Consider the following 27,651-nt stretch of genomic DNA (forward strand, 5'->3'; position numbering starts at 1 on the left):
AAACGTTCTGCCGCCTCTTCAAGTGGAACACACACTTGAGAAAAATAATAATATAATGGAAATTGGCAAACATATACAATACAATTATTTGGGGGAACAATGGAAACCCCTAAAAAAATGTATGGGTCAAAGCGTAATCGAGGAAATAATGACCGGAAGAACCCTCAAGAGCGACCGTCGTCGTGGTAGTTACGCCATCCGTACATAATTTCAGGCGATTCGTATCTCAGTAGAACCTTTGGCCTTGTGTCAAGGGGAGCTCCCTTTACTTTTCACAATTTATTGACTTAACCAAATCCATTTCTTCTCCTCGCTCTCCCGACAGAATCCCATCTCTCAATGCCCGAGAAACTTGTGATTTTGTTTTCTTTTTTCCAATTTATTGTTGCATAATCAGTTATCTCATTGCTATGATATCGCAATCTTTCCCTTCTTGATAATTACTTCTTATCGTTCAAAATACGCATATCCTCGACACGTATATTAATATTCTACCCACCAATCACATTCAGTACGTAATATACACTTTAGCCTATACATACAATCTAAAGATTTTTTTCCCCACAAATTAGTTGAATGAGAAAATAAATATCTATAATTGTATTTAAAAACATTAATACGGAGCCTCTAGCTGGCCCAGAAGGTTCATGATGTGTTGTAATTTTGGGCTGGGCTTGATGGCCGTTAAATCGGCCCAGTTATTGATACTGTACGTACGGAATATTCTCCCGACAACGGTCGAAAGTGCACAAGAGCATGCGGCGTATGTTAGCGGTCAACGTTAAGGATAATACCACTTGAAACAAAGGGCCGTGCGGCGCTTTACTCTTATCTGAAAAAAACTGTAGAGAGGAAACCAACGCTCCGATTTTTTTTTTTTCTCTCTAACTTTTCAATACTCAATGGCCTCTTCGTCTTCAATGCAAATGGTTCACGCTTCCTGCTTCATTCCCCGGGTTCGTCCCTTAAACTTTCCTGGGTTTTTTAGTTTGCGTCAAAATTTCTGCAATTTCAGCTCCTTGAATCTCATTTTTGGTCTGCTCGAATACTGGTGTTTGTTTTCTGAGTACATTGGTAATAGGGTTTCTCTTTCGGTTTACTGGGTTCCCATCTCTGGATGCTAATGGAACTGTGTCGACAGAACTAGAAACCCATCTGAAATACAAAGCGTATTGCTGGGATTTGATAGAGTCTCTAAAGGCGTAATGATGTACTGGTGTGGATACTGTTATTGTGTCAGTTTATACCTACATTCTCATTGCCCGTGTGTATATACATATACAGGCTGTTTCTGGGGTGGGTAGGCCGCAGTTGATTCCCAGCCCTCGAGCTTCTCACTCCGGTGGCTTAGGTTTCTCAGGAGCAGCATTGTTTTCAAGACTGCACCGTTCATCGAGTCTTACCCTTAAGCATGTTTCAGGAGCTTCTGCTTCCAGGTCTCGGAGAATGGCTTGTGTCAAAGCCATGGCGACTGTAAGATTCCAGGAAACTATGCTTGTCATTTCATAATCATGGCTAGCTTTTCTTTACTACAGTCGGGAAAACGAAAAAGAAAAAAAAATAGAAGCTTTGAACTTTGGGGTTTGGATTAAGTTACTGAGTTTAATGGCCACTGATTTTAGGAGGAAGCACTTCAAGCTAAAGTGACAAAGAAGGTTTTCTTTGATGTTGAAATTGGTGGTGAACCTTCCGGAAGAATCGTGATAGGTCTCTTTGGAGATGTCGTGCCTAAAACGGTCGAAAACTTCCGTGTCTTGTGTACTGGTTAGATCTCTCATCTTAATCCCATTATTCCCAAAGAAGATTGCAAATGTAGTCAAACTTTGACAAAGGGATGAATACTCAGGTGAGAAAGGATATGGGTACAAGGGTTGTTCATTTCATCGCATTATAAAGGATTTCATGATCCAGGGAGGAGACTTCACCGAGGGAAATGTGAGCTATCGGGGAATTATATACATTCATTTATGAAAAAACCTCGGTTTTTGCTTCTTCTGAGTTGTCTTTCCATATCATTACAGGGTACTGGAGGAGTAAGCATTTACGGCTCTAGTTTTGAAGATGAAAACTTCACATGTGAGTAAGCTTGGGAGTTTTTATTTACCACTCTGTTGATTTTCTCGGTTGATTGATAGGAAAAATGTCGACTTCTCTTCAAAAAAAAAAAAGCCTTAGAAAGATAACATAACTTTGAATCCTCCTTTTGACTGCAGTGAAGCATGTAGGGCCAGGAGTACTGAGTATGGCCAATGCTGGTCCTAACACCAACGGAAGCCAGTTCTTCATTTGCACAGTCAAGGTAATAATAAGATCCCCAAAAGTTTCTTGGCTTATACAGTTCAATTCATTGATGCTCTGCATTAGTATGTTATTATACATTTGAATTATGATGTATGTGTATGTATGTATTTGGCAGACACCATGGTTGGACAATCGCCATGTCGTGTTCGGACATGTTGTTGATGGAATGGATATTGTGAAGAATCTCGAGGCACAAGAGACCGGCCGGATGGATGCTCCCAAGAAAACATGCAGAATCTATAGCTGCGGAGAGCTGCCAGTGGAAGCTTGAGTGAGCCACTGGCCCTCAAGGGACTTGGTGTAAAATCCATGGTTCCTCATCATGTCCTGTCTTTCGAAACGAGTATGAACTCCGAGTAACAAGCTGAGTAATAATGATAATGATGATGTTCAGGTTTCAACTCCTTGTCTTTGGATATACACATAGAGCAATTGCCATATATGTCTTTGACGTTTCTGTTGCAAGAGAATTCTCAAAACACCCTTTTCACGGAAACAAACTCGGCATCTCTCATCAAACCATTTGTCCTTTACATTGGGGTATTTACAGAATCCTCCACACCTGAGTCATTATTATTTGCCGACTTCTTCTTCCTTTTTTCTACTATTCCTTCATTTGCTACAAGCTAAGTTTTGAAAGATGAGATGCATAACTTAAAAGACGGAGAATGCTTAAGGGTCATCTTTCCTAGACAGCTCTTCTCCCACTGTAAACAGGAGCTCCGTCATTCCCATGCTTGGCCATCTCTTGATTTTCGTTCTTGACCTGTTTTTAGATCAAGAAGAACACCATTTAACATCCATCAATATGGAGAAAATTGTGTTACAGGACTCTGATCACATGTCAGACAATATAAAACAATGTCTAAAACCTGAGAGAACTCGGGCATCTGTAACTGTGCAGAAGCTCCATCCACTGTTCCCTGGTTACTTGATTCCTCTGAATCATCCGAACTTGGCATGGAAGCAAACCTTTGGAATTGCTGAGAGGATTCTATTGGATCGAAGAACTTGGAATATGAAGTGGGCATAACTCCAGGTTGGAGAAGAAAGGCAGCTCCGGGAACTGGTGGAGGCACAAAAGGTGGGGTGCCAATTCCTAGACCCACCGTTGGAGAGTAATGGCCCAAAGGCAGCATCATGTTTGGTGGAGCAAATGAGTTTGCCAGTGACATAAAGCCGAACTGAAATATATTTATGTTTATATATATATATACACGCACACAGGTCAGGACACGATGCTGAATTCAATCCTAGATTGGTAGAAAACATTTCTGATAATATATTATTTACCTGCATTTGAAATTGAAGTGTCCTCATATACTTGATAGCCTCATCTAACAAAGATGCTTTGTCGTCGTCCTATGCATAGCATAATGTAAGTGAGTGAGTCCCAATCTCTATAAAGAAAGTGATGAAAACATGAAGCAAATATATATATATATATATATATATATATATATATATTTGCTTCATGTTTACAAAGAAAGAAAGAGTTTCTAGTGCAAACCTTGTTACAGTTAGGCAGTAGGTTCCGCAAGTCACGCATTTTCTTTTTAATCTCGTGTCTTGTCTCCTGTTGGCAAATATTGCAAAGTCGATGCATTAGATTCTACTTCGTTTATGCATTACATGTTAGTTGATTAGAGAAGGAAGATCACCCTTTCAGATAACTCATCAAAATCTTCACTTGGCTTTCTCTTTGCAGTTTTTCTTGTTCTTGCAGGAACTTCTTCCTCCACATCATCTGACTCATGGTCCAAATCCTGCATTGAAACAAAGAGTTTCTTCAGAAACATGACAAGAGAAGAAACAAAACAAATCTGAGATCATTCTCTTACGCTACTAAAGTATGTCAGTAATCCATCAGATTCTGAATATGTTCTATTCACTGATGAAGCGATATGATCTTCCATAGTTCCACGAGAGTAAACGGACAAAGAAGCGCTACACAGTTCAGTTGACCACCCGTGCAAGTTACTACTCTCCGTCTCTTCGTTTTCAATCCCTACCGTGTCTAAAGATCTTCCCATGGCCACAGACTGAGCATCAGGAGGTGAAAACTCGAGGGATTCCTTTTTCAAGCTCTTCCGGTTCATCATGTCATTGGCCATGGCCCCTACACCACTTCCAGCCTCGACCATCATCATGGGTTCAACACCCTTTCCTTTTTTAGAACCATGTCTGTCTTTCTCGTTCTCAAGAACTGCTTCATGATCAGGCAAACCCGGTTCGGTCTTTGGTTCTACTTCTATTGCCGCGTTTTCTTTATCATCAGCAACTTCAACAGCTTGACGTTTAAAGAGCGTAGATGACTGGATCTTCTCCTTCGTCGGCTTATCACTTTCTTCAGGAAAAACTCCGCCGGAAAATGGAGACTTGGCGTCTGAAATCTGGTTTTTGGGCAACTTGGGATCTCCAAGATTCATGTTGGAGACATAAGCAGTATTCTGCTTGAGAACATCGTAATATTCAGCTTCGTACAAATCCAGTAGCGATGTCGTACGACGATTGAACACGTTGGATCTGCGGCCGCCTCTGGTAAGAATCTGACCATTCTCCCACACCAGCTCCACGTAGTCATGATCCTCTAACCTGCATCAAAGAATCACGTTTGAATTTGAAATCATCATCATACCTCTCATATATATGTACATAGACTTCGAAGCGTATATACAAGTAGAGGAAAATCAAGAACTTGCTTTGGTTTGAAGTTGGATAATGGGGTGGAGATCATCTTTGGTGCAAAGTGAACTTCTTCTTCCATTGAAGGGAATGAAAATGCTTCTTCTTCTTTTTTTTTATTCTTTCTTTGTTATCAGATAAAAGGGAATAGGTGACTTTATAGGAGATTTCAACTTCACACTCTTTTTGGCCTTTTCCACTTCTCTCTTCTTCTCGTCTGTGAATCAAATATCGTTTATATTAGAAAATGAAAAAATAGGACTACAAGACGAAACGAGTTTTGATCATATAATATAAAGTCCGGCTACCTCGTAAAGATGATAGAAGATAAATGTTTGAGGACAGTGAGAGAGAGAGAGAGAGAGAGACAACCTATGACCGTCAAATCAACGAGTTCAGTCCCCCCACCATGCGAAAAGTAGGATAGCGTTTTCGTGGTCTCGAGTTAGATTTTGTTGGCCACCATGGTGATATTTATTCGTCAATCAGATAACTAGATGGGGGCATGATTAAACAAACCCATGAAACATGAACAACAATGCCAATAAGGATTGTTTTTACACAGAACAGAAGTCAAGAAATACATGCAAAGCAGAACCACCCACGTCGTAAAATTGGATCATGAAGGGAAAGATTTAAGAGATTCGGAAAGATATATGGAAGAAGACAATGGGGAAAGAAGAGAAGGCCGCGTGGAAGGAAACGGGAGAGCATCCAAGAAACGAGTGATATGTGTCGAAAGCAGAATTGGGCCCCACTTTAACAGAAGAGACCCTCACGGACCCAACATTTGGACTTTTCGATTTATTTCATTTTAAAAACAGGAGGAGGTGGGGTTCGACAGAGCGTGCAGTTCACGTGATGCCGCGTGATTCCTAGTGTCTCTGTCCCCACCGTCTTTTTGTCGTCTTATGCATTCACCCCCTTAGAGATTTATCTTTTTATTTTTAAGCCTCACAAGGCTTACTTACGTTACGAGCAAGAAGATACCAATCTTCTTTTTTTTTTTTCATTTCAAAAGCACAATCCGATCATATATTAGGTAACCATTGTTTCTGAGTTCCCTCTCGTGAATTCATATTATTTTATATTGTTGTATAACAACAAATGTATTATGTAGTATTTTATATTGTTGTATAACAACAAATGGCTACATCTTCAAAGTGCTCTCAAACCACCGAAATTCGTATCTCGCCGCACCAAACTTTATCAAAAAAAAATCTTGAAAAGAGACACGGTGACAACTCTACAGACGGACGTGTGGACAATTTGAAGTTCCGAGAAAATCCTCTAAAACTGTGTGCCAAAGGGCAAAACAAAAATGCAAAGAACCCCGAGAAGCTAAACCCATAAGTGACTTTTTTTTTTTTGGTTAGAAAAGGATGCTTTTAGTATGGGTGTGACTAGTGTCCACTAAGAATCCCTTGTTCAATTAATGAGCTTTCTCTGTGGTTGACAACGACCTTAGAGTTTGGAACACAATTAAATTCCCCAGGACTAGGGTTTATAACCACTACCCACTCACGTGAACCCACGAGGCGACTAAAGTTGAATACCGAATAACTTATAGAAGCAATGAGTCGGTGTATATAAACCTCATCCATGTAGAGAGAGAGAGAGAGAGACTTACTACGCTAAGTAAATTGGTCGGATATGATGCTGTCTGCTCCATGTTTTTGTCCATGCCACTCTAACAAAATATCATGTCATCTTTGAGGCATTCTGCCACAATTTTCTTCAGCTGGACCATCTTTGCTCTTGCTGACTGCACACCCATGTAATGTCACGTGTCGTATAAATAGAAATAGAAAACAGAGGAGCTAAAGAGTTGTGGTACGAGGACTCAGAAACGCGTTTTTCTTATGACTTTTTTTTTGTATCTCAAGCGGGTCATGCGTTAAACACAAGTTTTCCCTAACATCAGTTTCAAATTTGCCTCATTAACAGCATTGACTCTTCTCGTTGACAAGTCGTGTCTCAACTTCTCCTTCCAATTGCATGATGAGTTTCTGGTGTGATGCTTCTGTAACATGAAAAAGATGAGATAGTTGAACAAAACTCAAATGTGATATAAGAAACGAAAAGGACCAATATATTTGTTTATATGGGTCCTAGCGTGACGAATAGTAGTGGAGCTGCATCAGACTATAAGTTGATACTTTCCAGAGTGATATAAGAATCACATACTTTGCCTCTTTATAGTTCCTTTCAACTCTGTCTGGTTTGCCTCAAGCCCTTCAATGCTGTTTTTCAAATCATCAAGATGATAGCTCATCTCATCCTTGAATTTCTCATGTACTATTTTCAATTTTTCTTGTTGCTCTGCCAAAAACGATTACATGATCACACAACACAAAAAAAAAATCCAGGTCAGGGTTTACATTTCCTATGCAACGGGCGGGTACAAAAGCACAATTGTAGAAGCCAATGCTCATAAGATAGTGTCTATGTGAATATGTTATTATCTGCTCATGATCCCCCAAAGCAAATCAGACATCGAATTTTTTCTGTACTTCTATACCTTGGAATTTTGTCTCGGTGTGCTTCCTCTTTACTGGCAGACTAGTTTGTGAATAACTCGGAACCTAATTCCCAGTTCATTGCATGAAATCACCAAAAACCATCAGCAAAATGAATTTGCACATCCACAAAATTTTCAGAGTTGAGTTAATTAGCCAATCTATCAGCAATGATCTTCAAATAAAACATCGTATACAAACAAGCACAATAAATGTTCTGTGGTTTCCCTACCGATAACAAGGATTGAGCATTACCTAAATTGACACGCATGGGGCAACCAGGAGATGAGACATCTTTAAATAAGAATAGGTGTGACTATGAACACAAGCTTACCAAGCATCTCACTTAACGGACGAAAACATTGTCACCCAGGCTTTATAAAAAATGTAATAATTGAAAAACAATGAGAACATCAACGAAGTTTACAACCCAAAGAAGCAATATCCGATCTCAAAATAAACATGTATGATCAACAAAACACGATGGCCCCCTTCCACACGAATGCAATCGCATCTGCTGTAATTATGTGACGTGCAAACACGATACAATATTAATTCAGCTAAAAACGGTCAACTAATAACAGACAACAAATCGCAGGTTGCAATTTTTGAAGCAAATAGTGAGCACAGAACCAGATGGAAACATAGAAGATCCAAGACAAAAAAAAATACAGAGTAAACCCTAATCATCGTGAAATCTTCATCGCAGCAAAATTTCACCTACTTTCGATTTCGATTTTTTCCTAATTTCTGGAAAAATCAAACATAGAAACTATACTCGTCAGGGGAATATGTCCCTTTTTCCTTGTCGTCGTAGCGACATTTGATCATCGAAATTTGAAAATCGAGTATCGATGTAAACGAAATCGCAACAAGAAGGCAAAGGGGCATAGTTCTCAACGACTAAATCCTGAATCGAAACGAAATTCAACAACGAATTACCAAAATGGGACAAAAGGGAGCTGTAGTGAAGAATCGATTACAGTCAACTAGCTTCTTGAAGTCGGAAGCACTCGGATTCCCAGAAACTGCCGATTAGACGATTTGCGTGGGAAGATCCCTATAAAATAACGCGGATTTCACAGGAAAAATCGAGAGAAAAAGGGACTTCGAAACTCGGCTCGGAGAGAGGTGTCGAGGTAGAAGACAAAGAGGCGGGGAAATTGAAATTTGATTTTGACATTCTGGAAGGGGAACGGCCTACTAGCGTTTATATATGGTGTGCCAATCGGACGGATTTGTCCCTTGGATTTGTGTATAATTACTACCACCGGTACTATATCGACCGTTTTATGTTGTTCCTTCGTCGAAGATCGATGGTATTAATTCCATAGCCGTCGGATCTTTTTGTAGTACACGTGTCAACATCTGCATCGTAGTATTTTTCGAATCCGTGACACGTCTCGTAGCTTTAGATTCATATATAATTTCGAGTGCAAAGGAAAAGAGCATATGTACCTTCTAAATATTTTTTTCCTTATACGTATTATAATGAATATATACACCCGCTAACGGTAATGCGAATATTCTCTAGAGTTATTTAGATAACAATATTAAGCCGACTCAAAATGCAAGATTTATAATATTTTTCATTTGTATCCATATGTATTCATCAATTTGAATTTGGACCGTTTTGGGTGGGAGAAACCCTTTCATAGTTGTAAGTTAGTAAATTTAGTACTGGAATTTCATTTATATGTGCCAAAAAAACAATATCATGTGGGAGATAAATAATGTCATATATATATATATATGTATGCATATATGTATATGTATATATAGCTAGGGGTCGTAATCATGCCACACCACCCACCGTTTTGCTTAGTTGATAGAATCGTATAAGATTTGATAATATATCATTTATGGGGTGTGTGCGAAATCTAAATCATGCAATATAATATAGTATCCATAAAGGCACACACACGTAACGTCTCAAGAAGCCCCACATGCACACACACCATATTTACTTTTATCGACTTTGTATTATATTATATGCACATTAATTAGCTTTGGCACTAGATTTCCCCCCCTTTTCGAATACTTGGAACTACCAAATCTTTTTTGTATTTTTTATTTGGTTTCTCTACAAAAAAAAAAATCTGAATTTTTCACTTAAAAAATTGATATAGGCAAAAGAAATCATGAATAGGAAGAAAGTATCTTGTTATTATCTATATATTGATAATTTACCTAGAATTTAATTGCTATGCATAAAGAATTACGGTTATTAAATTTCGAGACCGATGGTTTTGAATATGGGAATGGTAAGACGAGTGAGATGATTGTTTCAAACACGGAACTGTAAAATAAATTATTTTTTAAAAATGGATTAAAATATAAATTATGAAGAGAAAAAAAAATAGTTAAAAAGGGAGTAAAGAGAAGGCGAGAAATGCTATGATTTGCCCCACGATAGGGCCTACAAAACAGTCACGAGACAAGCAAATCATGCCATTAAAGCAGCCCAAGTTTTGACTGACAAGCAAACACGAAGCAGTAAAGTCGAGTTATGAAAATTAGCAAAAAAAAACACACAAACAATCGAATGAATTAATAATATAAACAAAGAAAAAAAAATCATATGGGAATTGAAAAAGAGAGGAAAATCCTACGTGAACACATAAAAAAGGACCAGACATTATGATGATGGGAATTTCAAAATTTAAAAAAAAAACGATGAGTGCCTTAAAATTTGAGACTTATTGATTTTTTTTTTCTGGGCGTTACAGAGCTCTGTCTCCACATATTTAAAAAAAAATCATATAACCAAAATATTTTCAAGTAGCAGACGGCAATCAAAGGAAATAAAGCAAATAGTCGTTTGTCTATCGAAAAATAGAATAGTTACTTTGTCAATGAAATGCTACCATAAGCAATTGATTTTACACTTTTTAACATTGACCGTCAAAATTATATAAAAAAAAATAACGGGTAAATTGTTACAATTTCAGCACCATACTACGTGACGTAGACTAGTGGGAAACATGCGAGAGATTGAATCAAGTGTTGATAAAACAAACGAAGGAACTATACAAGATTATATAATTATATATACGTACACGACAAACAAACGAGCGTTGCCAAGTTAAACACTCGAATCCTACGAGAATAATATGTGATAAATGATAAATGATATATATATATATATATATATATATATATATATATAGGGAAAAATGGGAGAGGGGGACAAAGAAGTGCAGAGAGAGGAGGCGGGCACAGCAAGAAAGAGGGAAAAAGTGAGAAAGAGCGAGGATGACGGTAGTGGGGGTGGGGAACATTTCCCTCCTTTTGCCTTTTTTTCCCTTTGTTTTTGTGTTTTCTTCGTAAGCTCATACATGTACATATACATGCATGTATATATATGTGTGTGTATGTATGTATGTATTGCTTCTACGTCTCTCAAAAACATGCTACCGTTTCTTTTGGTCCAAGCTACAAAAATACCTCTTTTCCCTTTTTCTGAATCCAACGGCTCAGACCTAATTACATGATTAATCTGTTTCCCATCATATTCAAGTTTGCCTTCGGTTCGGATTTTTAACGATAATGATGATATTTCGATTATATGAATTGAAATCTTTATCTGAGATCTATATTAAACATAGAAACAGTATATATGAATTTTATATAGTACATTATATAATAACAAATACCAGACGTTTTTCTAAAATATTTCTGATGATTTTGTCTCCTTGGATCATTTTGGCATGCATGCATGCATTTAGTTTGTCAAAACATATTGCTCGGTGTGACAGCAAACACGAAAACGATCGCATGCATCCAACTAACGCTACTACGTATTCGATCGTCATCGCACTTCGTCCTCTAATTGGTTCCTACGACTATGCATGACTTAAGGGGGGCGTTTTGTTGTGCGAATCTTAGGTGGTGAACGATCTGGACGAATGAGAGGATGACACGTGGAATTGGGCACGTGGGGAATTGTCGTGTAATGGACCGGGGGAGAAGGGGGTGGTGGTCTGCCTCGCAACCTCGTGCTTGCAAAATGGAATAGTGGGTTTGGACATCTCTTAGGCAAAGTATCTTCATTAGGTCCTCTCTTTAAGGAGAAGCATTCATTACCCATGCATGCTTCCTTTTTGTTTCCACCAATTACCCATCCCTATTTTTTTTTTCCATATATAATTTTATTCTCATGCTCTATTTTAAAAAAATATATAATTTATTACGTGGACTTTGCATCACCCACAAGAAGTGTGATGACATATTCCAGTAGGGATTAAATAAAGTGGGATTAAGAAACTAGAGTGAGATTAAAGGAAAGCTTCATATGCAAATCTTGTCATGCTTACATATGACGGGGAGTCCAATGGGAATTTGGTCATAATTCAAAGGCGGGAGGATTAAAGTGGGATGAATCATAATTAACGTAGAAAAGACGTGTTGGTAGAGAGATGATTAATTAAACAAAAGCATTCAAAAACACATTTTTTTTTTAAAAATTAAAGCCTCTCACACACACAGTCATCGATAACCCTTAATTATGGAAATGCGATTTGCAGTACCCACCACGAATGCCTCAATGCGCGTCACGATAATCTCATGCATTGAACATTCATTTGGGACGAGGTAATTGTCTTAATTTTATTCATTTACTTTAAACGTTTTTAAATAAATTCTAGGGAGTTTGTCCACTTTTTTTTTTTTTTTAAAAAAAAAAAAATCTCTTCTTATCCTGTTCGAACGTGTCCTTCTTGTCTACGTTCAATTAACTTCTTAATTTCGTTTAAAAGCATTAGCTTTTTTTTTAAAAAAAAACCATGTTAGGAAAAGAAGAAATTTGAATAAATTTCTTTCGTACGTAAAAAATGGAAATGAAACCGAAAATAATTTTCTAAACACATGTATTCAAGAATACAAAAAAAATAAAATAAAATTTAACCGGACAGACAAACACCAACCACAAATATACTGTGTAATGATGCCCCTTTCCAATTCCAGAAAGAAGAAGAAAAAAACAATCGCAAGTTTCGCCGATTTATTCAAATTTGAACAGCAATGATCTCGACCAAAACATGTGAAATATGACGTAATTGAACTTGGATCGTATTTTTGTATGAACAGAATGGATACTAACAGTTGTGTGTTTGTTGAATTAATGACAATTAATTAGCGGGTCATACAAAACACAAAAATAATGACCAACACTTTGACTGATTCCCGCTTGACACGTGTGATTGTCTGCTACACCCGCAACATCTCTAGCAAACACTGTCTCATCATTCCACCATCACTTTATTAAAAAATAAATAAACATTTCTAAGCATATTAAATTATTCATATTTCCCCCCTCTATATATACAAACACGTTCAAAACAGACGTGGCGGCTCACTACTTTGTCTTGACCTAAACAAGAAGAGAGAGAGAGAGAGAGAGATGGGGAGAGGGAGAAGAAGCTCCTCGTCGTCGTCGTCGATAGAGAGTAGCAGCAAGAGCAACCCATTTGGGACGACGTCGACGAGTCGAAACTTGAGTACGGATCTGAGGCTCGGGCTGAGTTTCGGGTCGTCGTCGGGAGGATACAACGGGTACACGGCGCCGCCGCAGGAGTACGAGGAAGAAGAAGAGCAGGCGGCGGAGATGATGGAGGAAGAAGAGGAGAACGAATGCAACAGCGTAGGGAGCTTCTACGTGAAGGTGAACATGGAGGGAGTTCCCATCGGCAGAAAGATCGATCTCTTCGCCCTAGCTGGTTATCACGATTTGATAAGAACTCTTGATCTCATGTTCAACACCTCCATCCTCTGTACGTCTAGTTTCCCATTCCCTCTCTCTCTCTCTCTCTCTATATATATATATATATGTATATATTCATCGGAAATATAAGGGGAAAATGGAAGCAGGGGCTGAAGAGGAAGAAATGTGCAGCGAGAAGACTCACGTGCTAACGTACGCCGACAAGGAAGGCGACTGGATGATGGTTGGTGATGTTCCATGGGAGTGAGTATCACCATCACATCACCATTTCACATTACTTCTTAATATTAATTCATAATCTTTTTCCATTGTTGTTATTGCATTTTCAAAATCTAATCATATAATTAACACAACTGTGTTCACATGGTTTTTGATCGTAGGATGTTCTTGTCATGTGTGACAAGACTGAAGATCTCGAGAGCTTACCACTACTGACGTTCATGAGCTGTGGAGCCTTTGAACTGGGAAAGTGTGGAAGAACGCTCGGTTGTTTTGGATAAAAAAAAAATATGATATTGTACAATGGAATCTAGCTAGGATCAGCAATATATAAATATAAAAATATATATATATATATATATATATATATATACACGCCGGAGAAGCCTAGTGTTTGGGGCCATGCATGTACATCACTCGTCGGAAATTTGTTTATTTATTTCTTCCATGTCCACCATCGAATCGGTTGTACGGAAATGATTAACAATGTTAGCTAAAGCAAGAAGCTTCCAAACTCAATCGACAAGGTCTGACGGAATTGAACAGCTGGTACGTGAATTACGACGGAAGCCAAATCTAAGGGGACAAAAGGTACAAAACAAAGCAAAATCGATTGAAAGGAAGATATCTAAGGCTGTCGGAAAATATTACAACTCAAGCCACTCTCTAAGAGCATGAAAACCCAGAAACTGATTTGAAAGAACAATGGCTAAAATCAAACATATGATCTCTCCTCACATTCAAGGAGACGATCACAACTCGGATTATTTTCTTCACTGCACACGAAATTACCGTCAAAAAAAAAAAAAACACTCTGGCATTGGCTTCCACCCTCTGCCATTTTTCTTGTCACTCTTCCATTGCTGTCACCGAGAGCAAGGATCTCTAAAATCGAAATCCTTGAAGGGAAAAGAAAACGAGGATTGGTTTCTTGCACTTATCACCAAGAAAGCAACCAAGATCTTCTTCTGCTTCGAGTGCCTGATCTCTGGATAACATTCATCAGACCATAACAATCCGAAGCGTGATCGGGGAATATCGTTTCTTGCAGAGAATCACAAGCGATTTCCGGCAGAACCCGCTGGGAATATCCTCGGACATACGAGCAGTTCCATGGTGGCTTGCTCGAGTTCTTCATTTCCAGAGAAACATCAACCAAGCAGATATTCCGAAACTCGTCTCCTTCAATTCCTTGCAGGAGACCTGCAACTCCGATGCTGTCTCCCGTAACGTTCTCAAACGTGATCTTCTCGATCAGGGGGAAGGCTTTCGGGTCATAGTTTCCATCTGGGTGCTCTCCATATTGCCCTGTGAACTGAATGGCTATACTTACATTGTCCAGCTTCACGTTCGATGCGTAGACCATTCTTACATACCCTCCTCTCCCGGGAGAGGTTTTGATTCGTATACCTGTCTTTGAGTTGTATAAATGTACGTCTTTTACATACACTTCCGACACGCCCCCTGACATTTCGCTCCCGATTGCTATGCCTGAGCTCGAAGTAGTTTGACCGGTCAAACGGCTGATCTTGATTCTCGTACTTGGACGTGCATAGGAAATTCCATACTCGTCCCATCCACTTTTTATAGAAACCAGATCGTCTCCCGTCACTATATAGCAGTCCTCTATGCAAACATCATTGGATGAATCTGCATTGTGAATGCAAAAATCTCAGCTAAAACCTTGAAAAAAAGCTCAAATCCTCACACTAAAACCACAGCTATCTTGTGGAAATTTCATATCAAACCACAGTCTTGATCTTGTGCTGTAGTTCTCATAATGCTTTTGTGAAATTTGATCCCTGGAATCTCAATTCCTTCAACCAGTAACATTCCTATCTGATCTAGAATACATTTAGAACAGAAGGCTATATAAGCCGGGAGCTCACCTGGGGCGACTCCATCTGTATTCGGAGATTCAAGTGGAGACAAGATAGTGAGATCCTTCACAACAACATCACTGTTCCACAAAAAATAAAGAATGGAAAAGGAAAACCCATCTCAGATGTTTCATTGCAATGAACTGAAAATTCAACTGGGGAAACAGAGATCAAAGGATAAGATAGAAATGACCTGCAGTACACAGGATGGATGTTCCAGAAGGGTGAGTTCAGGAGTGTCAGGTGGGAGACAATTACTCCGGTCGAGTTCATCAGCTCAACCAGATGCGGTCTCGTATAGTTCAGCACTCCGCTTCTAAACCAATCCCACCACACGTTTCCTTGTCCGTCGATTGTACCATTCTCACCTGCCATCCAGGAATCATCATCATCATCATCAAAGACAAGTCAAAAAAATTACTTGGAATCCCCAAAACCATACTCGTATATACCAGTTATGACTACATCTGTCAGGTTTTGACCATATATAAGACTCCTGTGCCTTCCACCGGGCAACTCTCTTCCCCGTCCATACGATGGTAATGGATCAACCACTGGCCAATCACCCGGGTTCTGAGAAAAAGTAAGCTTTACATAAGCAATCACAGAACAGAGTTTGATGTAACAAAGCTCTGCTTGTTGACTCCCATGGCGACATGCTATGTTTCGATCGAACGGCATGAGCAAGGATTACGTAAAGACAGAAACTTGCCGTTGACCCGAGAATCGTAGAGTCTTTATCAAGCCATAAAGTGAGGTGGCTGATGAGATCGAAGCTTCCAGTTAACCAGCGGCCAGCAGGTACAAAAAGCTTGGCACCTCCTTTATCAGAGAATGAATTGAGGTAGAACATTGCATTTTGAAAGGCTTTAGTGTTAAGCGTCACCCCATCTCCAACGGCTCCAAACTCGGTTATGGAGACGCTATGTGGCCGTAGAAGACTCACTGAGTTCGTGTACTCGCAACGCAGGCTGCCTTCTACAGCCATTAGAGCACCATCCAGCAATGCCCGTACCAGAAGCACATACACCAGCTGAAACACAGAACAGTGAGATTTCTCCTCAAGTCTCAATCTTTAACACTGATTAAACATAAAATTTCTGTCAAATTAATTTTCTCACACACGCCAATAACGGTAAGCGAAAAGAGGATAAATTCTTGACAGCAAGAACCTTGAATTCTACGAAAATTGCCCATCTTTCCTTAAGCATTGCTAATGGAGATCGATTATGGTGATCCTAGGACGAAGCAGATTGAGATTTGCAGTTCAGATTTCAGTGACAAGATTTACCAACCGGAGAGACAAAGCTTAACAATGGTATGCCCGACAAAAAGCAAGATTAGAAGAAGATAGTAACTTACAAGGAAAGATCTCTTCATATGAATGAGATCTACGATCCCCTCCAACTACTTAATTCAGCTCCACCACCAAAAAAAACCCAAACCAGTACCCGAAACTGAAACGAAGGAGACGATCTTCGAAATTCAACTACCGAATTCCTTTGCTTTGACTCTCTCTCTCATAAGAGAACAATCAACATCAGAAACTGACTAAGAAAACAATCTCTCTCTCTCTCTCTCTCTCTCTGTGTTTGAGCAAGTTGCAAGGTTGAATAAATGGGTCATGTTAAGAGGGAGCCACCGGTACCCACAGAGGGAAAAAATCATTGAAAGTGACCGTTGCTGCCCGCCAAAATTCAAGCAGTAGGCCCATCCTTCACCTTCACCATCACCGTCTCTTTAGCATCCGTTCTTTCTCAATCGCTTCAATGACAGTACGAGAATGGAGAACTGGAGATACCCAGAAAGGGAAGTCATCGAATTAAAACAACAATTATAAAAAGAAGGAAAAAAGATTCGATGAAATCTAAGATGTTTGACGAAGAGTTCTAACGTTCTGTTCGAAAGAGACAAGAGGGACATACACAGAGTCCGGATCTCATCTGTTTATCACCACGAGCATCGACCAAGGCATCTTTAAAAAAAAAAAATCAGCGTATTTCATAATAGAGAAAGAGATGAAGAATCATTGGATTTCTCATTATTCAACATGTAACATTACAATATTTATAGTAGAAACAAAATCATAAAATATCTTATTTAATAAATATAAATATCTAAAATATAGAAATAAAATCAAATCTAAATATTACGTAATCTTCTCAAATCTTCTTCATATCTCTTTATACGCCCCCTCAAACTCAAGGAGATGAGAAACAACTGTTTGAGGTTGAATTCTCCAGAAAATAACGGGATTTGACAATCGAACCTAGGAACCGGTGGATTGTTGGCGGATCTGAAAAAGTCCGGTGAAGCAGAAGCGTGGTGCACATGCACGGTATTGTGGGGTTGTGCGACAGCAATGTCGGCAGCGCAAAAGGCGCGATGGTTTAGCGGTTATGCCGGAAAAAGAAAATAAATGGTGCAAATGTGTGGATCGACGATCGGAGTATTCCAATCGAAGAGGTTAAAAGCCGGATTCAAAGGCTGATGTGGCACGGATGTGCGGCGCATATGCGCGAGTTGGGTTGCACGACAATGAGGTCGGCAGAAAAAAAAAAGAGTAGCACATCGGCTAGGGTTGACAGTGATAAACACCGTCGTCGGAAAAAAAATGGAAAAAAAAAATGAATGGAAGACGATACTCAAGGTGATGATACTATTGAAGTTAGTATATCATCGTCATCTTCATCATCGTTTTCGGATTCAACGAACATCGTTGATATAAAAAAAAATATTTAGAACAAAAACCGAAGCTCTGATACCATAATAGAGAAAGAGATGAAGAATCATTGGATTTCTCATTATTCAACATGTAACATTACAATATTTATAGCAGAAACAAAATCATAAAATATCTTATTTAATAAATATAAATATCTAAAATATAGAAATAAAATCAAATCTAAATATTACGTAATCTTCTCAAATCTTCTTCATATCTCTTTATATTTCATGTGATCCGAGAGGAAAATTATACGAAAAACAGGAGAAAAGAGGGAAAATTGACACGCGATTCTACATCCGCCACCGATTATACAGAGAATAGGGTTTTTGTAAAGTGCTTTCCTTTATTTTCCACCTGAGCTCCCGTCAGCGTCCTCATTTTATTATTTTTTTTCAAAGAAAATTTCTCTTGCTTATTCAAAATATGTCGTTCCGAAGGGAAAAAAATGAAAAAGCTGATTTTCGTACATTATTTTGTTTTTTTTTTATGATCTTTCATAATGAGTTTTAATTTTGAGTTTATAACATGTAAATGGCACCATATCTTTAATATAAACATCAACTTTGGGTCGTCTATGTTTCTGTTTTTTTTTTAAATTACAATGCAATTAAAAAATACATAAGAATTAGGATAAGGTGACATGGGGGTCTCGCAGAGGAGCGTGAATGACGGCCGTGGCTTTTCAGTAGGCTCCACCGTCTGTCATAATTTTGACTCCAGTTGACCGCCATGACCTCCCATTACAATTAGCAACCATGAGCGGAACCATGTAGAAGGTAGTGGGGGCATTGGCCCCCACTTTTAAATCAACACATAATTATTTTCTTTATAAAAAATATAAAATTTTAATTAAAATAGTTCATTACCTCCAAAGTAAAATTAATTTTGTTTCCTCAATTTTAGTTTTTGTCCCCAATTAAAAAATATTCTCGGTCCACCACTGTTAACAACAATACATAAATTTGCACTTAGAAATTGGCGTTTTATCAACTCTATATATATATATATATATATATATATATATATATATATATATATATGAATGGTAAGCATGATGTCAGTTTCATATATATATATATATATATATGAATGGTAAGCATGATGTCAGTTTCATTTTGTCCCAAAAAGTAGTAAGAATCAAACAAACGCATTATTTCAACCTCTTTTGTTTATTAGAAAAAAGGAAACCAAAGCACAAAAATAAAAGAAGGGAAAAATACCTTTTCCGTACAGGGAATATGATTATACGACCATATGTCTGATTTTAATTAAAATAAAGGTATAATGACTTTGTATATGGTCCGTCACTCTCCAGTTTAAAAAGAATATAGTGCAAGAGCATTTTTGTAGTTTTCATTATAATGAATGGAAGGTGTCATTGTCATATTCAACTAGTCTATACTAAGGAAATTCCTGATCTCAGACATTTTTTTTTCATCCAAAAATAAATTAGAGTGAGAAATATTGTAGTGTTAATACACGCATACACACACACACACACACACACACACATATATATATATATATATATTGAAAAATTACAAAGAAAGGGGGCATAAAATCGGATAAACAAAGAGACAGGCGAGGTGCTGACATCATTTGTAAAGAAACATAATTATTATACTTTTATTTTTTTTTAATCAAAGAAGCCAACACACATTTGAGTGTTAACGTAATAAGGGTTAATTATGCAGTTTATGCGACTTATACACGCTTAATTATACCCCACCCCGTGACAGACAGCATTCTCGTACTGAATTCGGATCTCATGTTGTTCTACCTATTTTAATTTCTTCGTTAAAAAAAAAAAGACCTTTTGTTAGAAATCGTGGTTGTTTACAAATGAGCCCGGCCCATGTCTTTGTCAAACAGTCAATGGTTTCTTAATGTGGAGCTTGGATTTTCAAACTCTCCTTGTTTGCAAAGCCCAATTTGGGCCCCGCCCACGTTATCCACTATAAGCCCACATTTTCTGCTAGAGGCCCAGAGATAATCACATACATTCATCTCATTTGTATTTGCAAGGCAAATATAAATTATTATATGATAACGTTCCTCTAAATAAGAATTTGTGAGACAAAAGTGTTTTCCTTTCCACTAATTCTGCGATGACGAATCCACAGTGAACCGTCTGATCCGCAAAACAAAAAATTCCGCCGCTCGATTTCGTCCCCAAATCCAGAAAACCTAGCGGAGCTTCACCCCCATGGAGTCCGAGGAGCGGAACGGTGAGTCCAATCGCCATCACCGCGCGCCTAAGAAGCCTCGATTCGCCGAGTTCATCACCGAGTCTGAAATCCGGTCCGAGTTCGCTCACCACCAGAATGGAATCGCCAGAATCAACAACGGCAGCTTTGGGTGCTGTCCCGGCTCTGTTCTCGCGGACCAGCGCGAGTGGCAGCTCCGGTTCCTCGAGCAGCCCGACGATTTCTACTTCAACGTCCTTCGTCGTGGATTGCTCGAGTCGAGAACCGTGGTCAAGGACCTGATCAACGCCGATGACGTCGAAGAGGTCTCGCTCGTCGATAACGCCACTACCGCCGCCGCTATCGTTCTTCAGAAACTCGGCCGCGGTTTCGTGGACGGGAGGTACCAGAGGAACGACACGGTTGTGATGTTCAACTGCGCGTTCGAGAGTGTGAAGAAATCCATCCAAGCTCACGTAACGCGAGTGGGAGGGTCTACTGTCGAGGTGAGGTTGCCTTTTCCCGTAAGCTCGAACGATGAGATTATTGCCGCGTTTAGGAAAGGTTTAGAGAAGGGTAAAGCTGATGGTAGGACAGTTAGGTTAGCGATTATCGATCACATTACGTCAATGCCGTGTGTTTTGATGCCGGTTCGAGAATTGGTGAAAATCTGCAGAGAGGAAGGCGTGGAGCAGGTGTTTGTCGATGCGGCTCATGCGATGGGTAGCGTCAAAGTCGATGTCAAAGAAATCGGAGCTGATTACTACGTGAGCAATCTGCATAAATGGTTCTTCTGCCCACCCTCTGCCGCATTCTTCTACTGCAAGAAACACAGTTCTGGGTCTGACGTTCACCATCCTGTTGTGTCGCATGAGTATGGCAATGGCTTGCCCATAGAGAGTGCATGGATTGGAACAAGGGATTACAGCTCGCAACTGGTTGTTCCGTCTGTGATGAAATTTCTAAACCGATTCGAGGGAGGAATTGAAGGGATCATGAAGAGGAACCACGATGAAGCTGTGAGAATGGGGATCATGTTGGCTGATGCCTGGGGGACAAATCTCGGGTCTCCGCCTGAAATGTGTGTCGGAATGGCCATGATTGGGTTGCCTTCAAAACTGGCTTTACAGAGCGAGGAAGATGGTAAAAAGTTGAGGTCATACCTTCGAGTGCATTGTGGAGTGGAGGTTCCTATCTATTTCCAGGGACTGAGTGACGGCGAAGAAGGAGTGAGAGACAAGGATGGAGGAGTAATCACTGCATACGTCCGGATTTCTCATCAGGTTTACAACAGAGTAGAGGATTATGAGAGGTTAAGAGATGCAATCCTTCGGATCAGATCACTTTCCGAACCCTTCCTTCAACATTAACAGGTAAACTCCGATTTGCCATCTCCGCAATCATATGGGTTTAAATTCTTTACACTGTCATAATACATTTGAATGGACTTATGACAAAAGCACACGCCAGAGGATTTTGTATACCTAAGCAGGTTATAGAGGTCTAAAGCATGTCTTTTTTCCCGGGTTGGTTGCAGATTGAGGATAGGCTCATGTAAGCTAACATGTGGAGGGGTCGACTACTGCCTTGTAAGCTAACCTGAGGGGTATATAAGTTTCATCATTGTTAAATCATCATATCCCCTCCTCTGTCTTGTATTTATCAAAAATAAAAGAATTGGGTCTAGGCTTATGATTAGCACTCTGCACTCTCACATGACTATTTCTTGTTTGCATTTTTACTTCTTTCCCATGATCTCTCTCTCTCTCTCTCTCTCTCTTTTTCCCTACTCACTATTCTTCTTTATGTTTTCTTTAATAACACTTGAATACGACAGACAATGGAAAATAAAGGTTACATTTTTAAAAAAAGGACGAGAGAAGGGAAAAAAACGATGTTTAAGTAGAAGCGGTCATGTGAAGCTGTACCAAGGAAGCGTAAACGCCGTCAAAGATATTGATCAAGGTTTCATGCTTCCCTTTCTCGACGATGACTCCGTTCTTAACCACGGCGATGACGTCAGCATTCTTGATCGTCGATAACCGGTGGGCCACCACTACGGTGGTCCGGTTAACCATCACCCGGTCCAGCGCGTCCTGAACCACGCGCTCTGATTCGGCATCTAAAGCACTGGTCGCTTCGTCAAGTAGCAAAACCTTGGGGTCCTTCACAATGGCTCTGGCTATGGCCACTCTTTGCTTCTGTCCTCCTGATAACTGCACCCCTCTCTCTCCCACCATCGTTTCATATCCCTACTTTGTCCAAGTTCAATATATATACATACACATTACGTGATATTATAATGGTAATTGTTTCGAATATATATATTTTTATAGGATTCTACCTGAAGAAGGCCACTGATGAAGGTGTGGGCATTAGAGAGTTGTGCTGCAGAGATGATTTCAGCTTCTGTAGCGTTTCCTCCTTTCCCGTAAGCAATGTTGGCTCTGATGGTGTCGTTGAACAAGACGGGTTCTTGGCTGACCAGTCCCATTTGCTGTCTCAGCCATTTCAGCTTCAGTCTCTGAATCTCTACTCCATCCAGTGTGATATCACCCGAGTCTGGATCGTAAAACCTCTGCAACAACGCTATCACCGTCGATTTTCCGCTTCCACTCTCCCCGACCAAAGCAACTGTCTGTAAAAAGAAAAGCAGGGTTCTGATGTAAAGTGTCCATCTTGTGATCAGTTCTTGAATCTTGATCAGAAAGTTCTTACCTTTCCGGAACGGATGTTAAGACAAAGATCCTGGAAGATCTGGACGTCTGGTCTTGCTGGGTACCTGAAACTGACATGACGGAGCTCTATGTCTCCTTTCACGTTTTCCAGCATCATCCCCGATTCATCACTGGGATCGATTCTTGATTTCCTATCGATGATCGCAAAGATGGAAGCCGCCGAGATTCCGGCTTTGCTGGAATCAGGAGCCAATGAACTTGACTGGGAAATGGCTACAGCCGCCATGGTTAAAGCAAAGAAAACCTGGTCAAACATTACACGGGCAAGTGAGATTTTTGTGCAACTCACAGGCAGCAGCAGCAGAAAAAACATCCTACGTTGTGTTTTTTTTTTTTTTGTTTACCCTGAAAACAGAGTCGAAGGTTGTTTTCCCGGCATCAACCAGCCGTGCTCCGGCATAGAAACTGGTCGCGTAGGAAGCAAACAACACAAAGAAGGAAACCCCGAAACCGATACCGCTAACTAAACCTTGCCGTATCCCTGTCTTCATAGGACCTTCACACTTCTTCTTGTACATTTTCATCACTTTCTCTTCCGCGCAGAAAGATGCCACTGTTCTTATACTCCCTACTGCGTCATTAGCCACTTGGCTTGCTTGCTGATACATATTCTGCAATAATTTCCAACCCATTAGCCAGTGATTCCAGAAATATATATACATATATGTATGTGTGTGTGTGGGTGGGTGTATATATTTACCTCTGCGTCGGCGCTGAAACCTTTCATGAACTTCATGTATAGGACACCGTTAAGAGCGATAAGTGGCAGAGTTGCGAGTACGATAAGAGCTAATTGCCAAGAAGCCGTAAAGGCAATGACTAGACCCGCTGTCACGGACGAGAGGTTTTGAACCGCTTGAGCCAAAGCATCTCCGACCAAACCACGGATAGTGGCTGCATCAGCCGAAAGCCTCGCGCCAATGGCTCCGCTAGAATTCTGTGGCTCGTCGAACCACCCGACCTCCATGCAAACCACTTTCTCAAAACACATCGTCCTGATCCTCTGCACCAGTTTACAGCCGGCGATGGAGAAGAAGAATGTCTGTGCAGGATACGCTACAATGGCTGCTATACCAAGAACCAGGAAGATGATTGCCCAGAACCTCGTATCATGTCTTAACTGGTCTGGTGGCTTGTAAAACGCTTTGATCACACTGGACATGAGTATTCCGAAAAGCGGAAGTATAACGCCATTCCCCATAGCCGATATCGAGCCGAGAATGATCGCTGGGATCTCAGGCTTGTTCAGAGCAGCGATTCTGAGAATTGATACTTTCTTGTGTTCTTCTGTTGGCAATGGAGTTTCTTCTTGATCAAGATTGGAATTGTTCGTGTCTACTCCTGCAGGAAAACCAAACACTGAGAAAGAATGGCGGCTGCTGTTTCCACGAGACGATCCTCCTCTGCTTATAGACCTTCCCAATAAGCTTCCAAGACTCTGCTGTTTCGCCGGTTCCATCGATGTCTCCGACCTGTTTTGCTCATCTGTCGGTCCTTCTGACTGTCTCTTCTCTTCTTGTAGACGTATGAGCTGAGAGTATGCTCCTTCCGGGTCATTCAACAGTTCCGAGTGAGAACCTGATCGTTATGAAGCAATCATCTGTATATCAGCATTCATATACATCTGTTTATGTATGAATGTAAGATTATGGATTACCTTTCTCTACGATCTTGCCCTGATGAATCACGGCGATCATGTCAGCGTTTCTCACGGTGCTCAAACGATGAGCAACGATAACAGTTGTTCTGTTAACCATGATTCTATCGAGAGCCTCTTGAACGATCCTTTCGGATTCTGCATCGAGAGCGCTCGTAGCTTCGTCTAGAAGTAAGATTCGAGGGTCTTTCAGAATAGCTCTCGCCACTGCTATTCTCTGCTTCTGCCCACCCGACAGCTGAGTCCCGTGTTCACCGACCATTGTATCCAGACCCTGCAATTACAGAACTTGTCTCCACCTCAAAGTTCTCAGAAAAAGGTGGTAAGAATCTGAACAGAGAACAGAAAAGTCCGGGTTTTTTTTTTCAACCTGAGGAAGCTTGTCGATGAATTTAGATGCGTTTGCAAGCTCTGCAGCTGCTTTGATCTCTTCAATGGTGGCATCTTCCTTTCCATATGCAATGTTTTCCTTTATGCTTGATGTGAACAATACCGGTTCTTGGCTGACGAGTCCTATCTTGGTTCTGATCCATCTCAGCTTAAACTCTTTCAGGTTAACCCCATCTATCAGGACTTGGCCGGCTTGTGGGTCATAAAACCTCTCTATCAAACTGATCACAGTGGATTTCCCGCTTCCACTTTGCCCGACCAGAGCTGCAGTCGTACCGCTCGGGAGAAAGAGCGAGAATCCGTGGAATATCTGCTCGTCTGGTCTAGCTGGGTAGCTAAAGGTCACGTCTTTCAGCTCTATATCTCCACGGACATCGTCCAAGACCTTCCCAGTTGTGGCGTAAGAGTCTATCTCGGGCTTCCTCTCAATGGTCTCGAACATCTTGTAAGCCGCTGCTTTCCCGGCAGCAAAAGCGCTCAAACATGGCGACGCTTGGCCAAGAGACCTGAGATGGAACAGAAAAAGAACTTTTTTTATTAAGTTATTACTGTCTGAAACATCTATGGATTCATTACAGAGAAACTGTGATGAAGAAACTGACATGGAACCAGTCAAGACGGCGATAATGATGTTGACGACTTGTCCTCCGGTGTAGCCTTTCTCCAGTATCATCTTCCCACCATACCAAACAGACAGAGAATAACTGCAGAACACAACCAGGAAGAGAGTTCCCAGTCCTAAACCTGTTGAAGTTCCTTCAAACACACCTGCTTTGTATGCAGCGACTAGATGCTTCTTGTAAGCATTTATCGCTTGCTTTTCTCCCGTGAACGATGCCACCTGACCCGCAAAAAAACCCCGGAAAAGTGTTTCAAGATTCGGTCTTTTTTAGGAGATTAGTTCTGTAAGATCCAGAGCTCAAAAGGTAACGAACCGTTCTTATGGAGCTGATAGTTTGTTCAACCACGACTGCAGATTTAGCGTAAGCCGTTTGTCCACGAGAAGCCATCTTGGCAATGACGATGGCGAGAGCTGCACCGGCCATCACAAGAGGCGGGATTGAGGATAACATTACGAGAGTCAGAAGCCATCCTTCTGAGAATGCTATCGCAAAACCTCCAATAAAAGTCGATACGAGCTGTATAGCCTTCCCCACCTGCAAAACTTCATTCGGGTGACCTCTTTCCGCAGACCCCGGAAACTAAAGTTTGAAACTATTTTTTGTTAAAGTTTGATGCTTTTACCTTCTCTCCCATGGCGTCCTGAATCAGGACAGTATCGCCAGACATTCTCCCGACAACCTCGCCAGTGTTGGTCTCGACGTCGAAGAAAGCAATGTCCTGTCTTAGTATGGTTTTTAGATACAGACTCCTTATCCTTGCTGCTTGTCTCTCCCCAGATATCATCCAGCCAGAAACCTCTGAAAGGAAAACAAAAAAATCAAGATTTTGATTCTTGTTAGATCTTTATCCAACTCCAGTCCCACCAAAGATTCAAAGGGCACGAAGTTCTTACGGAGAAACGCGGCTGCAAGGGTTCCGATTCCGAGATATATGAACTTCAGAGCCACCTGTTGGATGGTGAATTCATAAAACAGAAGCAGAAAGTGAAAAAAAGAAGGAAATAGACAAGGAAGAGTTCGTTTACAGTTACCTTAGAGATGTCTTTGGAAACATCAGAACGGTTCTGGTTCTGTCCGAAAGCATCGACCACGTCCCCAAACAAGATGGTCATAATAGGGAGGCCTAAGCCATTTCCCACAGCACCGATCGTCCCTGTTACCATCAAGAAGACATCGAACGAATCTGCAAAGGCAAACAGCTTGTAAAACGGCACAGTCTTGATCTTCTCGTCTTCTTCTTCGTTCTTCTCCTCTTTCAGATCAGACTCTTGCTTTCCTTCTCCTTCTTCTTCTCTGGTTTTCGACATGGAGGACTCTGCAATGCTTGAATCCATTGTTATTTATTACTGTCACGTCCTTTATGATAATATCCTATACATGTGAAAATCAGATATGTTAGATCTTGGAGAGACACATTGACCAGAGCTTTTTGAAATTCAGTATTCACGAGACCAAGAATCACCGTAAATGTGATGATTGTTGACTAATGAATCCCTTTCAAGAACAGGCACAGAAACGTAGATCAGACAAAACCCAGAAACCAGAAAGATCCAACAAGCACCTGGACCAGGAATTATCCTGGCTTTGAAATTAGTCTCTGTTCCTTGGATGTAGCCGTATCAGGAGAAAATTATCCCACTGAGTTACAAAGGCTCGTGCAGATTATACATATACATATATATATATATATATATATATATGCGTGTGTGTGTGTTTGCCAGGCAACTTGGCCGCCAACAGAGGAAAAATGGAGAACGAAGTTCTTCAAACCATGATGACCAATAAAAATATTTCGCCCGTGTAAAACTTGCTTGCAATTGTAATCTGTATTCCTCAACCGCTGGACACTTAACATTTTTTTAAAAAAATCATAGAGCGATAATCGACTTCTCGTTGATGATTTTTTTTTTGTAAGAAAATATATTCATGCATTTCAAGAACATTATCATCCACGCCTTCTTTTAAGTATTTGATATTTTCGTCTTTTTTTTTCTTTCTAATTT

The 27,651-nt window shown here is 40.2% G+C and overlaps 6 protein-coding genes across 10 annotated transcripts; 3 read left to right on the forward strand and 3 right to left on the reverse strand.

Moving 5' to 3' along the window:
• The first annotated feature begins 820 nt into the window (after positions 1-820).
• On the forward strand, positions 821-2,752 carry LOC104802113 (peptidyl-prolyl cis-trans isomerase CYP20-3, chloroplastic). The gene is made up of 7 exons (XM_010525570.1): positions 821-956; positions 1,285-1,473; positions 1,623-1,764; positions 1,847-1,935; positions 2,022-2,076; positions 2,214-2,299; positions 2,417-2,752. The coding sequence occupies exons 1-7, from the start codon at positions 903-905 to the stop codon at positions 2,570-2,572; spliced, it is 771 nt and encodes a 256-aa protein (XP_010523872.1). The 5' UTR covers positions 821-902; the 3' UTR covers positions 2,573-2,752.
• A 41-nt stretch (positions 2,753-2,793) lies between these two features.
• Positions 2,794-8,672, reverse strand: LOC104802112 (transcription factor PIF6). Of its 3 annotated transcripts, XM_019201195.1 has the most exons (12): positions 8,448-8,672; positions 7,508-7,571; positions 7,174-7,308; positions 6,617-7,009; positions 5,359-5,479; positions 5,004-5,203; positions 4,314-4,896; positions 3,963-4,067; positions 3,812-3,877; positions 3,595-3,663; positions 3,174-3,485; positions 2,794-3,067 (listed from the first exon to the last, which is right to left on the reverse strand). In XM_019201195.1, the coding sequence occupies exons 6-12, from the start codon at positions 5,066-5,068 to the stop codon at positions 2,990-2,992; spliced, it is 1,278 nt and encodes a 425-aa protein (XP_019056740.1). In that variant the 5' UTR covers positions 5,069-5,203; positions 5,359-5,479; positions 6,617-7,009; positions 7,174-7,308; positions 7,508-7,571; positions 8,448-8,672; the 3' UTR covers positions 2,794-2,989. The 3 variants fall into 3 exon arrangements, with proteins under 3 accessions (XP_019056740.1, XP_010523870.1, XP_010523871.1); XM_010525568.1 differs by lacking the exon at positions 5,359-5,479 and having other exon boundaries at positions 4,143-4,896; XM_010525569.1 differs by lacking the exons at positions 6,617-7,009; positions 7,174-7,308; positions 7,508-7,571; positions 8,448-8,672 and having other exon boundaries at positions 4,143-4,896; positions 5,359-5,722.
• A 4,189-nt stretch (positions 8,673-12,861) lies between these two features.
• On the forward strand, positions 12,862-13,965 carry LOC104802115 (auxin-responsive protein IAA20-like). Its single transcript, XM_010525571.2, has 3 exons — positions 12,862-13,276; positions 13,374-13,470; positions 13,608-13,965. Exons 1-3 carry the CDS (start codon positions 12,907-12,909, stop codon positions 13,660-13,662), a joined length of 522 nt encoding a protein of 173 aa, XP_010523873.1. The 5' UTR covers positions 12,862-12,906; the 3' UTR covers positions 13,663-13,965.
• A 73-nt stretch (positions 13,966-14,038) lies between these two features.
• On the reverse strand, positions 14,039-17,325 carry LOC104802116 (probable polygalacturonase). 2 transcript variants are annotated; one of them, XM_019201136.1, is made up of 7 exons: positions 17,252-17,325; positions 16,689-17,117; positions 16,039-16,359; positions 15,779-15,899; positions 15,520-15,694; positions 15,336-15,406; positions 14,039-15,096 (listed from the first exon to the last, which is right to left on the reverse strand). In XM_019201136.1, the coding sequence occupies exons 2-7, from the start codon at positions 16,704-16,706 to the stop codon at positions 14,387-14,389; spliced, it is 1,416 nt and encodes a 471-aa protein (XP_019056681.1). In that variant the 5' UTR covers positions 16,707-17,117; positions 17,252-17,325; the 3' UTR covers positions 14,039-14,386. The 2 variants fall into 2 exon arrangements, with proteins under 2 accessions (XP_019056681.1, XP_019056680.1); XM_019201135.1 differs by lacking the exons at positions 16,689-17,117; positions 17,252-17,325 and adding an exon at positions 16,499-16,588.
• A 2,810-nt stretch (positions 17,326-20,135) lies between these two features.
• Positions 20,136-21,986, forward strand: LOC104802117 (L-cysteine desulfhydrase). Its single transcript, XM_010525576.1, has 2 exons — positions 20,136-21,613; positions 21,778-21,986. Exon 1 carries the CDS (start codon positions 20,261-20,263, stop codon positions 21,608-21,610), a length of 1,350 nt encoding a protein of 449 aa, XP_010523878.1. The 5' UTR covers positions 20,136-20,260; the 3' UTR covers positions 21,611-21,613; positions 21,778-21,986.
• A 119-nt stretch (positions 21,987-22,105) lies between these two features.
• On the reverse strand, positions 22,106-27,440 carry LOC104802118 (ABC transporter B family member 4-like). 2 transcript variants are annotated; one of them, XM_010525578.2, is made up of 13 exons: positions 27,210-27,440; positions 26,680-27,019; positions 26,542-26,596; positions 26,271-26,446; positions 25,961-26,182; positions 25,628-25,866; positions 25,006-25,531; positions 24,636-24,909; positions 23,679-24,556; positions 23,323-23,589; positions 22,959-23,222; positions 22,585-22,878; positions 22,106-22,492 (listed from the first exon to the last, which is right to left on the reverse strand). In XM_010525578.2, the coding sequence occupies exons 2-13, from the start codon at positions 26,980-26,982 to the stop codon at positions 22,139-22,141; spliced, it is 3,852 nt and encodes a 1,283-aa protein (XP_010523880.1). In that variant the 5' UTR covers positions 26,983-27,019; positions 27,210-27,440; the 3' UTR covers positions 22,106-22,138. The 2 variants fall into 2 exon arrangements, with proteins under 2 accessions (XP_010523880.1, XP_010523879.1); XM_010525577.2 differs by having other exon boundaries at positions 27,111-27,440.
• Positions 27,441-27,651: the final 211 nt, after the last annotated feature.

This window comes from Tarenaya hassleriana, unplaced genomic scaffold (assembly GCF_000463585.1).
Source record: "Tarenaya hassleriana unplaced genomic scaffold, ASM46358v1 Cleome8, whole genome shotgun sequence".
Lineage (NCBI taxonomy): Eukaryota > Viridiplantae > Streptophyta > Magnoliopsida > Brassicales > Cleomaceae > Tarenaya > Tarenaya hassleriana.

What these genes read in the sequence shown, in the direction of transcription:
- LOC104802116 (XM_019201135.1), bottom strand. Translation starts at nt 16,537, where the DNA reads ATGCTTAAGGAAAGATGGGCAATTTTCGTAGAATTCAAG. An exon ending in CTACGATTCTCGGGTCAACG is followed by an intron (nt 15,900 to 16,038) that starts GCAAGTTTCTGT and finishes ACTTTTTCTCAG; the next exon opens with AACCCGGGTGATTGGCCAGT. An exon ending in ATCCATCCTGTGTACTGCAG is followed by an intron (nt 15,407 to 15,519) that starts GTCATTTCTATC and finishes TTTGTGGAACAG; the next exon opens with TGATGTTGTTGTGAAGGATC.
- LOC104802117 (XM_010525576.1), top strand. Translation starts at nt 20,261, where the DNA reads ATGGAGTCCGAGGAGCGGAACGGTGAGTCCAATCGCCATCACCGCGCG.
- LOC104802112 (XM_010525568.1), bottom strand. Translation starts at nt 5,068, where the DNA reads ATGGAAGAAGAAGTTCACTTTGCACCAAAGATGATCTCCACCCCATTA. An exon ending in TACTGACATACTTTAGTAGC is followed by an intron (nt 4,068 to 4,142) that starts GTAAGAGAATGA and finishes GTTTCAATGCAG; the next exon opens with GATTTGGACCATGAGTCAGA. An exon ending in TTGATGAGTTATCTGAAAGG is followed by an intron (nt 3,878 to 3,962) that starts GTGATCTTCCTT and finishes ATTTGCCAACAG; the next exon opens with GAGACAAGACACGAGATTAA.
- LOC104802118 (XM_010525578.2), bottom strand. Translation starts at nt 26,982, where the DNA reads ATGGATTCAAGCATTGCAGAGTCCTCCATGTCGAAAACCAGAGAAGAA. An exon ending in CCTTGCAGCCGCGTTTCTCC is followed by an intron (nt 26,447 to 26,541) that starts GTAAGAACTTCG and finishes TTTTCCTTTCAG; the next exon opens with AGGTTTCTGGCTGGATGATA. An exon ending in CCTTCGACTCTGTTTTCAGG is followed by an intron (nt 23,223 to 23,322) that starts GTAAACAAAAAA and finishes ATGTTTGACCAG; the next exon opens with GTTTTCTTTGCTTTAACCAT.
- LOC104802113 (XM_010525570.1), top strand. Translation starts at nt 903, where the DNA reads ATGGCCTCTTCGTCTTCAATGCAAATGGTTCACGCTTCCTGCTTCATT. An exon ending in GTGTCAAAGCCATGGCGACT is followed by an intron (nt 1,474 to 1,622) that starts GTAAGATTCCAG and finishes CACTGATTTTAG; the next exon opens with GAGGAAGCACTTCAAGCTAA. An exon ending in TGAAGATGAAAACTTCACAT is followed by an intron (nt 2,077 to 2,213) that starts GTGAGTAAGCTT and finishes TTTTGACTGCAG; the next exon opens with TGAAGCATGTAGGGCCAGGA.
- LOC104802115 (XM_010525571.2), top strand. Translation starts at nt 12,907, where the DNA reads ATGGGGAGAGGGAGAAGAAGCTCCTCGTCGTCGTCGTCGATAGAGAGT. An exon ending in GTTCAACACCTCCATCCTCT is followed by an intron (nt 13,277 to 13,373) that starts GTACGTCTAGTT and finishes AAATGGAAGCAG; the next exon opens with GGGCTGAAGAGGAAGAAATG. An exon ending in GTTGGTGATGTTCCATGGGA is followed by an intron (nt 13,471 to 13,607) that starts GTGAGTATCACC and finishes TTTTGATCGTAG; the next exon opens with GATGTTCTTGTCATGTGTGA.